Below are 15973 nucleotides of genomic sequence, written 5' to 3'. Positions count from 1 at the left end.
AATGATATTATTTATTTATTAGAACTTTTAAGAAATGGGTTCTTTGTGAAAAGTAACCTCAGGGCTCCAAATGTAGGACCTGTAGTTTACTAAAAAATAAAGTGAGCAGCACTGCCCACTTTAGATTAAACATTTTGCCCTACTCCAATGGTTGGTTGGTTGGGGTCTCCAAAAGTCAGTAAAGTTGGTAAATAAAGCCAGACTCAAACCAGCATCTAATCTTCGGTTAACCCATATAGAATTTGGGAACTTTCTGAAGTGACGTATTGTTCTTTTGGGGTTCTGTGGCCTCTTAATAACACCACTGATCACACCACCATCCACTGAAGGTGTCCTCTGTTGAATGCAGAGAAATCTGTTCCTCATTCATTTTTGCATTTTCCTAGCATCTAGGCAGGATAGTGACTTGCACATAACTATAAATTACTTTTCAATTTGCTTTCAGGGCTATTTTTTAAGCTTCGTAATTCATGGTAATTTTTTAAACTTAAGATGTGTTATTATCAAAATTATACAAACAAAAAGTCACATCATTTTACAAGACATACTAATTAGGAAAAGACACGTCCTCATATACACCTTCAGCCCACAATTTCTCCTCTCCAGAGACAAGTGCTTAGAATACCTTTTGATGACTCTTATTATGTGCTTTCATGTCTCTAAATGGTACCTATATGTTGTTTCTTGTTGGCTTTTCTCCATTTCAGTTATTATTTATTGACTTCCCAAAATAGAAGAGGAAGCTTTAATTTATTTCTATTTATTTATTTATTTTTTTGCGTAGGAAGGTTAGCCCTGAGCTAACATCTGTGCCAATCTTCCTCTATGTTTTTGTATGTGGGATGCCTCCACAGCGTGGCTGGTGACTGGAGTAGGTCCACACCCAGGATCCAAACCCATGAACCCCAGCTGCCAAAGCAGAATGCGTCAAACTTTAACTGCTCAGCCACAGGGCAGGGCCCAAAACTTTATTTATTTAAATACCTCTTGTCTCCCACCATGCATGCTTCCCATCCCCCCATTTTCACAAAATACTTGTATTTTATCCTGGTTATACCATGTTTAGTGCTTCTGTTATGCCTATGTAAATGTTATTCACAGATGAAAAGTATATTATGATTGCATTTTCTTTTTGGCACAATATTTTGCTTTCCCTAGAGTTTTTTCATTTGCTTGATGTACATATCACTAGTTCAACCCACAAACTCCTCCCTAATTGTGCAAATCTCTTCTCAATATATTCACACTCATTCGGTGTTCTATAAATTTCATCTACTTAATCGCTTAGAGTTTTTTCTTTTTTTGTGAGGAAGATTGGCCCTGAGCTAACATCTGTTGCCATTCTTCCTCTTTTTCCTTGAGGAAGAGTGGCCCTGAGCTAACATCTGTGCCAGTCCTCCTCTATTTTGTATGTGGGATGCCACCACAACATGGTTTGATGAGCAGTGTGTAGGTCTGCACCTGGGATCCAAACCTGCGAACCCCGGACCACTGAAACAGAGTGCACAAACTTATCCACTATATCACCAGGCTGGCCCCCAGAATTTTTTTATTTTTATTTTTATTTTTTTGGTGAGGAAGATCGGCTCTGAGCTAACATCCGTTGCCAATCTTCCCCTTTTTGCCTGAGGAAGATTGTTGCTGAGCTAACATCTGTGCCAGTCTTCCCTCATTTTTGTATGTTAGATGCTGCCACAGCATGGCTTGATGAGTGGTGCGTAGGTCTGAGCCTAGGATCTGAACAAGTGAAGCCCAGACTGCCAAAGCAGAGCTCATGAACTTAACCACTATGCCACCAGGCCGGCCTCTCTTAGAGCTTTCTTCCTTGTAGGCCCACTGTTCAGATGTCCTCCTGGGTCTTACTTCATCATTACCATGAAAAATTCCCCATGTTGCTTCATTAGACCTTGTGTCTTCCTCCTTCCTGGTTTAGAGTTTCATTTTGGTGGACTTCCAACAGTTTCCTTACAGAGTGCATGAGAAATATATTTTTTGAGGTTTTACATGTTTGAAAATATCTTAAGTCTATTTTCTCATCTTTTTTGATTTGGTGGGTTATTGAACATTGAAAGAATTGCTCCATTGCCTTTAACTTCAGTTTTGCAGTTAAAAGTCTGCCATCTGTGACCATTTTTCCTCTCTAAATCTCTAGGATCTTTCTTTGTCTCCGAGTTCTGAAATTTCACGATGATGTGCTGTAGTGGGGTTTATATTCACCTATAGTGGATATTTTTACTCTGATAACTCAGATGTTCAGCTCTGGGAAAGTTTCTTCAAATGTTTCTTTGTTTTTCTTCTTCTCTGTTTCACTATTTTCTCTTTCTAGAACTTCCCTTTTTTTGGAGAGGGGAAGAGGATTTGAAATTCCTGAGCTGATCTTCTGCTTTCTTGTATATTCTCTCCTATTTTCTATTTTTAAAAATCTCCCCCTAATTTATAGGCTTTTTTTTTCAACTCTAATGCTATCATACTCATTGCTTTTTATGTTTTTTTCTTTTTTTTAGCATTTTATTGTTTCATAGGTATAAAAATATCTCATCTCTCTCTGAATATTAATGAAAAATTCTAAACTTTCTTCTCCCTGGAAAGCCTGTTCTTCTAGTTTGCTTTTGTTCTGTTTGTTTATTTTATCTTCATATTAGATACTTTTCTCAACTGTCTAGTGACTCTGGGCTGTCTGCCCAGTACTAAGCTATTGGAAGCTCTCTGCATGGTAGAGGGCTTGCCATCGCGATTTCCACTGAAGTAATAAGCCTGGGACATTTCACTGGGAAATCTCAGAGATTCCCCCTTCTCTGCCTGGAGGCTCCCCCTCGGTCTAGTAAGGGAAGGACACTAGGAGTCTGAACACTGTATATAAACTTTCAATTAATCTCCGTTTTCATTATGGCACCTCTAACATCTTCTGCCTCTGATCTCTATGCTTCCAGTCTTCTGCCAAAGTTGATGGTGTAGGGGTGGAGGGCATTATTTGGCAATTGATAAATCAGTGAGGGGATTGTGGGGATCAGATCACTTTTTAAAGAGACTTTCAGCCAATCCTTGTTTTTCTGCTGATGTTGTCTCTTTTTCTCTTTGGCTGTGTGTGTGTGTGTGTGTGTGTTTAAATACTTGATTGTCATTTTACTGGGGTTTCAGTAGGCAGCAGATCTTTAGCAGGGCAAAAACTGAGATTTATTTTATTTTTAGTCTGTGGGATATCTATCATCAGATTTAGAACATTCTTAGCCACCCTCTCTTCAAATACAGCTTCTGCCTTATTCCTCTCTTCTACTTCTGAAAGTGAGTCCAATTACACATATGTTAAAACCTTTCACTGTGTCATACTATTTTCTGTATTTTCCATTCTTTTCTAAATCTATCCTTCATTTTATGTATTTTTCCCTTTACACTTCTAATTTACTAACCCCGTTTTCTATTGTGTCTAGTCAACAACTGACAGTGTATTTAGAACTAGACAAACGTCCCTTTGATTCTTTCTTACCTATATTCCAGTGCTCTGTTGAATTATCCACGTTTTAATTTCTTTTTCTCCATCTTTCCCCCTATTTTCTTAAATATACTAATCATGGTTATTGTAAAGTTCTTATTGGCATACTTGAAAATGTAGGGAGACCGGCGAGTCTGTTTATAGTATCTGGATTTTTTTTCTGGTTTTGTTCATGTGCTCTGGCCATGCTTGGCACTTTTTCATTGCATGCTGGACATCATGTATAAGAAAGTTGTAGACAGGACACACCCAATGATGATACATTCCTCCATAGAGGATTTACCCTCCCTCTGCTAGGCAAATGGCGTGGTGGCTGACTGTTCTAATTCAATCAAGATTTTGCTGAAGTAGGCTGGTTTGCCACCCTGGTAAAGCTCAGACCACCTCTGGTTTGTCCCTGGCCCTTTGGGATCCTTAGTTGAAATTCTGGTGTGATCTCTGAGTCTTCTCCCCTTCCAAGTCCCAAACTCTAAATCTTTTTTCTCAGGAAACTACCGACAATCTCTGTTATCCCTTTCAGAGCTTCTCTAGTTAGGTGTTTAACTTCCTGTTCTGCACAGCTCCAGGGTTCAGCAAGTGCTCTTAACGGAAATCTGGAGCGTGCTTGAGGTACCCAACTGTCCGCCAAAACTCCCTTGGTTTTCCTCTTCTTCAGCAGTGGCCCCTGTAGGTGCAAAGCCCAAATTCTGTCTGCACTGGTAATTGACAAATGCCCCCAAGTTTAAAATGGCAACAAAGAGTCAGCTCAGCTCTTCAAAATCTTCACCTCTGCAGAGTACAGCTCCTCTAGTTGGGGCCTCAGCTGTTCCCTACCGGAGTCAGCAATGATTTCCATGCTTCTCTGGTGTACTTGGCGGCAGCGCTAAGCTGCTGCTAGCTACTCTGCCCCAAATGGAAACACAAGTCATCAAGATTGAATTTTTTATTTTTATTTTGAGATTTGGGAAAGAATTTTACAGTTGTCGTAGGATTAATTTAGAGATGTGTTCAAGTGCTTAAAATCATGGTTAGAATTGCTTCTGTGATATTCCTTTTGCCTTGCCAATTATTCAAGACGCTTTCTTAAAAGATTGAAATAATACAGCACATCAATAAGCTTTATTTTCTAATTCTTGAAACTTCAATGTAGACCTATAGAGGAGTAGATGAAAAGTGTTTATTTTGAATTTTAGACTAATCTGGACTCACAGAGAGATACAGGTAGATTTTGTAGGTGCAGAAAAACCAGTGTCTTGTGTTGCTTGCTGATGCAATATATCATTTTATTTTTCAGCATCTAACATTCACGAGAGAATTTGATTCAGATTCTCTTAGACATTATAGCTGGGCTGCAGACACATTGGACAATGTCAATCTTGTCTCAAGTCCTGTTCATTCTGGGTAAGCAACCTAAAAGTCGATTGTCTTTATCCTATTAAATTACCATTGCATTTATTACTTGCAGTAATAAATTCATGTTGACAAGCTTCATATGTATAAAATACTGATCTTCTAAAGGATTTCATTAGTAAGTATATGTGACATATGTTTGTAAATCATTAGTAAATATTTTTTCTAAGCAAACTTGTGTATCTCTTTTTACTGATAAAAACACAGTGTTGGAAAGGAAATTAAAGTATTGGTCCATAAAAATTTCCTAACTATTCTAGTACTACTTTTAGGTCTTTAATTTTCTTTTTCAATTAAAAAAAAATTTAATCATTTCTCTTAATTTTACTTTATTCAAATGAAGTTTTTTTCAGAGTATCTGATTTTCCTTTCAAATAAAACAATTAAATATGTAGGTATTTCTGTTCATTTACCTCACTGTTTGACTGCTTTTGTGCTTTGCTTTGAGTGATAGAAAATTTTCATTTAACTATTTAGTTTTTAAATAAGCAGTAAGCTCTGGTGTTATTTTTTTTCTCATATGATATAGGCCTTTGATTTGACAAATGATTTGTTTTGTGTGATTGCCCTTTAAAAAGAAAATATAAATTTGAAACCTCCAGATCAAGTTTGGTACCTTCTGCATTCCTGGAAAAAATTATGATTAACTTGTATTAGATTACAATTAGAAAAAAAAGAAAGGAACTTAAAAAAGAAAATAAATTCACTTTTAAAAAGTGAGGGTACCAATGTATGTGCACCAGAAGTGCTATGGTCAAAACCACATCAAACGGGTTCCTCATTGCTGCCCCCACTGGTCGGCACAATTTGAGGCAGGCGGCTAAACGGTGACCTGCTTTATTTAATCCATGTATTTTTAGCTATTGGATTCTTCACCTGTAGGTAATTAAAAGTGGAATAGTAGACATCCCTACAAATGGAATAGAAATAATTCATTAAGATGATGAAAATTGCAAGGTATTTTCACTCTGAAATTGGCATTTAGGCCATAAATTAGTTGTGATCCAGGACAAGGGCAGATTAATTTGGAATTAAATTAACAATAATTAACATTTGCAAAGTACCTTATGTAGTACATGAAGTATTTTCTGCTGCTTTTAATTAAAATAAATTGTGATAGCTAACATTTACCTAGTGCTTTTCATGTACCTGGCATTGTGCTAAATCTTTTACATGTATTGTCTTACTTAATATTTATTTGAACCTTACAATGACATCGTGAGAGAGGTTTTACTCATTATCCCCATTTTACAGATGAAGCGTCTGCTACTCAGAATAATCCTGCAGGTTATTTCAAGTATTTTTAAAGAACTGTGGTTTGTAACAATACAGTTCTGAAAAATAAATCGCTGCAATGTCATTCAAATGGAAATAACTACTTGAAACTGCTTTATAAACTATAAACTACATGGTGGTCTTTGAGTCATTAACATTGCATTTAATTCAATTAGAAAAACTTTTAATTATAGTAATATTAATTTTTTAAACTGCTTAAAATATGTACACAATTATTTTAGAAGTATACGGGTCTAAAATTGCAAAAGTAAAAAAAAATTAGAGTTGAGAAGGAAAATATAAAATACTTGATACACTCAGTGGGCAGACATGTTGAAGAGTTCTTTGACTCAAGCTTGAATTGCCACCATGTTAGAAAGGTCTAGAACCAGCACTTTGTACTCTCTACATAGGAAAGAAAAGTACGAAGGTTTAATTTAGTAAACTGAGAAGTTGAGAGAGCCTAGGATAATCAAATCAGAAATGAACTTCCCCATACACTGGAAACAATGAAGTATTTGAACATGCAAATTATCTCTCCTTCCCCTTGAACTTATTGAAGACAATAGATGTGTGCAGGAAAGCAAAAGTAATGGCAGCTAGCGTGGGTTTATTTGAAAAGGAAAATACAGACTTGGTATACACTTGGAAACAGTTCACTAATGCCAGATCTGTGGAGTCGCTTACATAGCCATTTAAGGCAAATATTTTTCCAGGTTGTCCCACAAATACCAAATGCCTTGGTTTCATTTTCTGATGGTTTTTATTTTTCCTTTGCTTGTCATTGACATTTTCTGTTGCTTGCTTCTAATTATCTTATATTAATTTTTCCCATTTGCTTTCTAAATTATTTTGCAGCTATTCTTCTCCACTTCCTCAGTATGATTCAAGGTGATAACTGTGTCCTTTATGTGAACCATCCTTTTTTGTATTTTTAATTTATGTGAATTTTCCCCACAGTTAGATTGTGTCAATGTCTGTAGTGTATCAGCATTTGTCATCCCGCTGTTGCTAAACTAGAAACATTCATGTGTTAGCTTTAGGATCATTTGTAGAATTCCTGCTGTAGTTAAAATATTAGTAAGATACAAATATGGTTAAACATCACCTTTTAATTTGTTTCTATAAGTTATGTTGCATGAAATTTTATTTTGCACAGAATATGTAAGGAATGAGTTTGGAAAACAAATCACTGTGTGTCATAATGTTAGTGATTATTAGGACCCATATCCTGCTTAACATATACTCACACCTTTCCTCAGTCTGTTGACTCTGTAAAGTTGAAAACCTTAGAACAATAAATGATCATTATTGAGCACCAGCTATGCACTGGGTGTTAATGCACAACACAGAGAAAGAGCTTCTTCCAATTGTCATTAAAATCATCTAAGTCATTTTTTCCCATTTGGTTCTAATATTCTTTGTAGCTGGAATATTTTTCTATTGACATTGATAACCTCCTTACACTACTTTGACCTGCTGAGCTACAAGTTTTATTCATATATTTTTTCCTATGTATGTATACATATTTTAAGATTAGTAACCAAGTCTGACCTAGGCAGTTTCTGAACACGCTTAGCAACATAGTTTTGTTCGTTAGTTTGTTCAGTAAACATTACTTATGTGCGGGAACTGTGCTCGGCCCTGCAGGTCAGCGGTGAACAGGACAGACCTGATCTGCATTGCTGTCTATATCATTGAGACTCAGCTGTTTGTTGCCAGGGCAAACACTGCCCTCTCGGTGTAAACACTCCAGTGTTTATCTGTACTAATACAACTGAATTTTCAAAATCAGAGTTTATCTGGAGTCATTTTTAATCCATTCTGTAACTATTATTTCCAATCATGAGTTGATTTTAAATACTAAACGCTGGAAATGATCAGATTTTGTCTTAGGCTTCTTTTATAATATTGCCATGTTGCCTTTGCTACTGAGTAAAAGTAGTTGTTAAACATGTGTATGTCTGAGAAACTGCAGGCTCCCCAGAGCAGTCTGAAGTGAGCTCTGAATCATTTAGCACTGGAGACGATTCATGCGGACGCTTGTACAAGTGAACCAGTATCTTTGTCTGACAATGAGGAGTGTTTTTTGCTGTTTTCTTTTTGTTTTTGAGGGGGTCAGTCTTTTCCCCTCTTACTTTGAATATCATAGTGGTCCCAGTCTCTCAAGGTAGGTAGAATATTAGCAAAAACAAATTAATCCAGAGGAAAATGGCCAAATCCAAAATGAGCAAAAAGGTGTGAAGTTGATTCCACCCCACTGATGACTGGAGTTGGTTCTGAAAATCTGATTGGCTGAAAAGTCATCCCCATGCTTTTGCCTCTCTTTGTGGGGATGGCAGGTCCATTTGCTTTGTTGAAGAGGTTACTCTTCCGAGGTCAAGAGGCATCACCCTTTAGGAAAGGGTCCCCAGCTTGGGCCTCCATGCAAAGTCCTAAAGTCTATTTATAGGATGTTAGAACTGTTTTTAGATGAATAAATAGTAGAGGGTTTTGGTGGATGGGATTATTTCCCCCCAAAAATACTGTAGGTATTCAAACAATTTTCTAATTATCAACATTTGGTGCTGTTCCAGTAAGAACCCTTTTCTCACATGTGAAAATTAGAATGCGAAGATACGTGTTTCTGTTCCCCTGTCTGACTTGCACTCTTCCATCTGTCAGACCCATTGGTTCATGCTCACCAGAGTGCTTTACAACGACACTGTGATGATGGTGGGAGGACTTGCGGAGGGCTTTTCCCACGAGGACATGATAAGAATCAAGAATTCCAATATGCATTTACCCAGATATGACACAATTTCTTTACATTTTCATATCTACATGCAGACAAATGTTTTTTCCTCATTAGTTTGAATATAAAGGCCAATGACAGAATTATATAATTGAGACATTTTCTGAAAAGTCTAAGTCCTAAGTTATCACTTTTGTATTGCTGTACAGATATTCAAATGTAGGTTATTTTAAAGCCAAATTTATACTGAAAAAATTAAACCCCTTCCTTCAACTCTGCCTTAGCGAAACTAGTCTTCTACTTTTATTCTCATATTCTGCTTTATGATAGTAAAAATTAGAGTGTTGGTGTGATTAAATATACATTGTTTTTATGAGTTGTACATCTTAAGACATACTGTGGAGTTTCATCTTACTTGTCAGAGGAGAGAGATTCCATAGTCAGCCTTTGGCTAAAACCATTTATAGTTAAAATGACCCTTGAATATAGCTTAAACCACCAAGAGAAACCACCTAACAGTGGCTCTGTTTTTGTTTGAAATGTATGATAGTCCTGTAAAAGCCAGTTTTATTCCAACTTTGAATCATCCACTGTTCCTTCAACTTGAGCATCTGACAAAGCGGTTGGCTTCCGTTAGGGGGCCATGTTCCACCAAGAATAAGTTGTCATGTTTCACTTTTTGCCCAGTTCACAAGTTAAATGCATGTTTGATGTGACTCCACCGTATTGGCTTCCAATTTATTTGTAAAGACAGGAAATGATAGCTACATTGTCTGTCAGTTTAAACTTGAACATTTCATTTCCAAACCTCCTGTGAAGATGCTTTATTTCTGTCCTTGATGTGGCCTTTGATCTTCTCCCTGCAGGTTTCTGGTCAGCTTTATGGTCGACGCGAGAGGCGGCTCCATGAGAGGAAGCCGTCACCACGGGATGAGAATCATAATTCCTCCCCGCAAGTGTACAGCCCCCACCCGAATCACCTGCCGTTTGGTAAAGAGGCATAAACTGGCCAACCCACCCCCCATGGTGGAAGGAGAGGGATTAGCCAGTAGGCTGGTAGAAATGGGTCCTGCAGGGGCACAATTTTTAGGGTAAGTCATTTTGTCAGTTTTAATTTTGGCCCTCACACCACGTCTTTGATTTTCTTTACCCTTGTTAACTCAAGTAGTTAACTATTAAAATGACTGAGTTGAACCATTTTGATTAAGTAAACTTTTCATATAGTGTCAAGGGTCACAAAGCTCTGTGGAAAGCTACTAGGCTGATACTTCCTTAACTCAGTTTGCTGGTTAAAGCTTTTACTAACCAAGAAGCATGTTCTCTGCTCAGTGAGTGCACGGAACCCAGCAGCCCCCGGGGAAGTCAAGGCACCATTCTTAGGAAAAAATAGAGATGCTGGAATTATATCACCACGTTGAATAAATGGCTACTTTGGGTGCACGTCTTTTTAAAGATAATTTTTAGGGAAACAATCCATTGTGATATGGTATTTTACAAACAGGAAAAATAAACTTAATTCGTTTTCCGAGGTGGCACTTGGGTGCAAATCAGGCAGGCTCTGTCGTGACTGACAGTTTATTCACAATTTCCCCTTCTCGTTTCTCTTCCTGCTGCATGGATGTTATTCAGTAAACTGCATCTTCCTACCAATCCTCCCCCTGTAAATGAGGGTGAGAGCTTGGTTAGCCGAATCCTGCAGCTTGGGCCTCAAGGAACAAAATTTATTGGGTAGGATCTTTATAGACAAGATACAGAATGTCTACAATTCTTTTTCCATTTCCAATTTTTTTCTGTCACACCATAGTCTTATTCTTGTCTTAATTTTATTTTAATTTTCTCAGTTTTTAATGCTTTCAGTTGATGTGTGTCACTGAAAGAAAAAAAAATCATAGTGGCTTGACTTAATGTCGCACCGCTACCTATCTTGTGCTTTTCAAGCATGTGAAATTCACTGCAAGCGTTATGCTTTCATAAATTTGTGCTTTTGTAAACCTTTCTTTAATTTGAAATGTTTCAACTGAATATGATAGTTTTTAAGACAGACTGACAGCCTAATTTTAACCCAGTGTAAGAAACGGTAATTTGCAGGCTTTGAATCAACATTTGCTATAAATGATATATATGTGTGTGTATATATATATATATATGTGTGTATATATATATATGTATGTGTGTGGAGTTACATTTTTTTTAAAGTACTTATCTATACTAAGTAATCTTTATGGGCTTTGAGAAGGAGAAGTCATCAGTAAGTAAACTGATTTTGAAAAATGTTGGGAATACAAGATATTTAAAGAAAACCAAATAGGCAGAAGGTAGAATATTCTACTGAAGTTATTGAATTATTTTGTTTTGCTTTGTTGGAGCTGAAATGTGTTGGTATTGTTGGTCGCTGCTTGTCCGTTGATCGGTATGTCTGCCTTGGCTGTCTGCATGAAGAGACCTGTTATGAACAGTTATGCCTGGCTCCCACCTTGGTCAGAGAGCTTGTCCATACCTTCTCTCCAGTACCGCTGAATGTCATACACCAAGCCACTTTCCTTAAATATGTACAGAGACAGTATCTGATCCATTAACCTGCAAAGATTGTATCTAGTTCTCAAAAAAAAATAAAGAAAGCAATATCTAATCATCAGATGTGGTTAAAAACTAGGGTAAATATCTTAAAAACTCTTGAATTTATTAACACTATTAGGAATAGTTGATTTTGTTTCTACCTGTCAAAAAATAAAGACATTATAAAAAATATTTAAATCCTTAATTTGAATAATGATAATTATTTTGCCAAAACTAAGATTATATTTATCATCCCATTTTAAGTGAATACTTTTGTAATAAATCAAATATTCACGTTTTTTTAATTTGACCATTACACCTATTATCCGTCATGATGATCCTACCTATTTAAGCTTTTATCTTCTGTTATCACATGTACATAAACACATAGGTTAAGAGGTGAGGTTACATACAACCTCTGTAGGAGAATAATGATACTGTCTACTTAAATGTCATAAATAAAGCTGCACAATCCAACTATGTAAACTGTGTGTGATTGTGGTCTGCTTACTTCCATTCATCTTTTTTAGTATTTATCCTATTTTTAAAATTTAACGAAATTATTCCCATGGCTTGACTGGCTGTCTTCAATTTGCAGCCGTTCTTTTACATTCTTTTGCAAAAGGACACTGTCAAAAATTAGTATATCATTATATGACAATTTCAAATCAACAAGTGCTTTTTCAGAAAGTTGAAATATTCCACTGCAGGTTATCCTAGAGCTAGGAAATTAAGCTGCCCACTACCATTTTATAAATTGAAAATCAGAGAAACCGTCTTAACTATACAGGCCATGAAAGTCATGGAAACTACTGGAGGTAGTGGATTGTTATATTGTTTTCTTGCTAAGGGAAAGAGAAAAATCAGTAATCTTTCAAAATAAGAAATTTATAGAATTTCTTTTTTAAGGAAATGACTGTGTCCTTTTAACTCATTAGCATTTTGTATAATATACCTATTGTGTTTTTAAAAATGGACCAACTTTCTTTCTTATGGTCTATTTTAATAATTTTTAATTCTTTGATTCAAAATTCTTGTTTATATGTGCCGAATATTTCCCCCCCACCATTAAATCCAATGCCTAACATATGGTAGGCCCTCAAGAATTGTTTGTGAATGAATGAATGATGGCATGTTTTCAGGCTTCTAATATATTATTTAATTAGCAAATGATTCTGCAGCTTTGAAATCATTCCCAACCTTAGTGGCACCTCTGATTTTCAAATGAATACTGTTAATGAAACATTTTTAAAAATATAATACTATAAATATATTTAATTTGATACCTAAATAATGTGGATTTTTTTTCCAGCCCTGTCATAGTGGAAATCCCTCACTTTGGGTCTATGAGAGGCAAAGAGAGAGAACTCATTGTTCTTCGAAGTGAAAATGGTGAAACATGGAAGGAGCATCAATTTGACAGCAAAAATGAAGATTTAACTGAATTACTTAATGGCATGGATGAAGGTAATTATGACAGCTGCTTGTTTTGTAAATGTCTGCAGGCAGAACTCAAAGGAATGACTAAAGGAAGCAGTACTTCAGTTTCACACGTTTGTACTTTAAGCTGGGAATCAGGTTCCTCAGCCTTTATTGCTGTTTTCTTTCTCTAAGGCATGAAGTTCCACATAATCTAACAAACTTTTTCCCCCACTATACTAATGCACAAATATTCTGGTGATTCTTTCAGTCTTTGATCAATATATCAATCTCTCCAAAACCCAAGAAAGTTTTCTAAGTCAAAAATGTGTAAGGAGAGGGTGGAATAATAGTGGAAGGTATGCAAAGCATGCAGAGTATTTGAAGAAAATACATTCACATTTTATTTTTGGAATTATTATTTCTGGACCCCTTCTTTTATCTCAGTTTTCTCCCAGATTATTTTATTATTCTTCAGGAATTTATATTTTCTCTTGGGCTATAATCAGTTTTTAAGAAAAATAAGTTTCAGGCTAATTATTAGAGCCTGTGATGCTTCAGCGTCTTATTCTCTGACCTGGTGAGACTGATGCATAGCTGGACACGTCGCTTTCTCAACCACACCTTCCTAGGCTGTCTGATGCTTAGAATCAAGCAGTTTTTCTTAGCAGGTATCGGGAATAGACTTGTTTTGAGAATAGGTACTTGATGCAGAGTTTTCCCTTAAAAAAAGTGAAAATCAATTAGAGACCAAGCTGACGACAAAATAAAGCCAGTCTTTATTTTATACTGACTTCTAATCACTACAAATTTAGCAATTGTTCTAAATAACAGCTTTTTTGGAGATATAATTCACATACCATAAAGTTCACTCTCTTAGCATTTAATTCACTGATTTTTGGAGTGCATCCAGCATAGTCCCTCCTGGTTTCAAAGTGTGGACAAAGGAGCTAGACAGACTCCAGGGTTTTGAGGGATGACTGTGGGCAAATTCTTTGATCCCTGAGAGCCTGTTACTGCTGTAAAATAGAGATTACCTTCCTACTTCATAGGGCTGTTGTTGAGAAGAAATAATTATATGAAGCACTTATGAAATACAGCCCTTGTCACATAGTAAGCTCTTGATAAATATCGGCTATTGTCACTACTATATTCATTCTATTAAAAAAATTGTCATGCTAAAGGTTTTGCATAGGACATAGTTAATCACAGCCAACCAAGAATTTAAGATGTCTTTAGAGCAAAGTAGGGGGAAGCTGACAATGGCTGAGTGTCTGGCATTCATGAGGCACTGATAAATGCCTGTATATATGAAACTTTTAAATGAAAGCATAGCACTTCACTGGAGGTAGTTTTAATCTCACTTATGGATAAGGAAACTGAAGTTCAGACAAGTCAAGTAATTTATCTAAGGTTACCCCAACCAAGTAGCAGCGCTGGGATTGAAATCTAGTTCTACTTATTTTCAAAGACTTTGAACTATATCCCACTTATTTTAGAAATGGGTGTCCTGTGGAGAAGAAAATAAATCTAAAGAGGAAAATTCCTACAAACCTCTAGATTTAAAGGTCTAGAATACTGGTCATTTTAAATGTTATACATTTAATGAGTAGACATTAAATATTTATGCCTGATATTGATATTTATATCACATACCATCTACAATTTCGAATGATTTCTGACAGATAGGAACATGCAGTGGTAATTAAGAGTTCTAATTTTTATTACCTTAACTTATTTTAAAGCATGAAATATAATCATTCTCTTATAAGGAAATTTACAAGAAAACACAATCGAAAGTTTTAAAAAGAATAAATCCTAAGAGACTGAACTGAATTTGCATTTTGAAAATAGTAAAAGAATACAGATGATTTAGGCTAAAAAATGGACAGAATAAGAGAAATGGGTTTTCTATAAGGGATAGTTTTTTTTGTTTTAGGGAAAATAAAGTATAAAAATATTTTCATGTATCCAGTATTTCTTTTTTATTTTTTTGAGATGAAGATTCACCCCGAACTAACATCTGTTGCCAATCTTCCTCTTATTTTTGCTTGAGGAAGATTAGCCCTGAGCTAACGTCCGTGCCAATCCTCCTCTGCTTTGTATGTGGGATGCCTCCACAACATGGCTGATGAGTGGAGCAGGTCTGCACCCAGGATCTGAACCCATGAACCCTGGCCACTGAAGTAGAGCATGCAGAACTCCAACCACTTGGCCACGGGGCTGACCCCATCCAGTATTTCTTAAATGCAAACATAGATTGCTACTTTTTAAAATGCAGCCTCTACAACAGAAGGATTTTCTTTTTTTTTTAAGGTATAGCTACTTTGATACTGTAAGCTCCTGAGGGCAGGTATGCGTTTGAGTCACCTGTGAATCACCAGTGAGGCTCAGTGCTGACTGAGGGCTCACCCAATCCTGGTGAGCGGGCAGAAGGAGGAACCTCACTATAATATGTAGCTATTTGGAGCAAAGTGCTCAGTAGTCTATTTCCTCTACCCCAAACTTTATTACTGTTAACCTCCAGGAGAGAAACATTAAAGAGGATCATTTACTTTGAGGAAAGTTCTGAGAAAGTAACAATCATCTAGGACAAATATTGAATATTCTGAGACCGTGCTGTCCAATAAAACTTTCTGCTGTGGCGGGAGTAGTCTATAGCTGTGCTGTCCAACAGTAATCACTAGTCACATGTGACTCTTGAGTACTTGGAATGTGAAGAATGCAACTGAGGAAGGTAATTTTTAATTTTGCTTAATTTTAATTGATTTCAAATAGTCACATGTAGCCAGTGGCTACCTCAGTAGACACTGCAGTTCTAGCAAAAACACTGACTACTCTAATAATATATTCTCCTTCGTTTTTGAGTATATAGTATGTCCTATGAGGCAGAAGTATAATTTTAAAAAGATTTTTTAAGGTTTATTTATGGAATGGACTTCCATGATTTCATGCTGACATGTCTTCACTTTCTTTTTAACAAAGCAATTTTCAAATAGGAATTAGTCATATCTTTGGTTAGATAAATGATGCCCCAAACACTGCCATACTAAGGGCATCTGTCAGATCTTTTAAAGAAACAGTGATATAGCCCTTGGTCCTGGATTCTG

At 36.2% G+C, this 15973-nt stretch overlaps 1 protein-coding gene across 50 annotated transcripts in view; it reads left to right on the top strand.

Moving 5' to 3' along the window:
- Positions 1-15973, top strand: part of ANK3 (ankyrin 3) — a 628477-nt gene that overhangs the window by 544589 nt on the left and 67915 nt on the right. For 29 of the 50 annotated variants that reach the window (XM_070562893.1, XM_070562763.1, XM_070562721.1 and 26 more), the window contains 3 exons: positions 4764-4870; positions 9755-9979; positions 12757-12911. In XM_070562893.1, the coding sequence (XP_070418994.1) occupies positions 4764-4870; positions 9755-9979; positions 12757-12911 (487 nt within the window). Of the gene's footprint in view, positions 1-4763; positions 4871-9754; positions 9980-10517; positions 10617-12756; positions 12912-15973 lie in introns of all 50 variants that reach the window. The other 21 variants (XM_070562793.1, XM_070562575.1, XM_070562709.1 and 18 more) reach the window with 1 other exon arrangement.

This window comes from Equus przewalskii, chromosome 1, assembly GCF_037783145.1.
Source record: "Equus przewalskii isolate Varuska chromosome 1, EquPr2, whole genome shotgun sequence".
Lineage (NCBI taxonomy): Eukaryota > Metazoa > Chordata > Mammalia > Perissodactyla > Equidae > Equus > Equus przewalskii.
The sequence above is the reverse complement of the archived record's forward strand: the minus strand, read 5'-3'. Positions and strand labels throughout refer to the sequence as shown.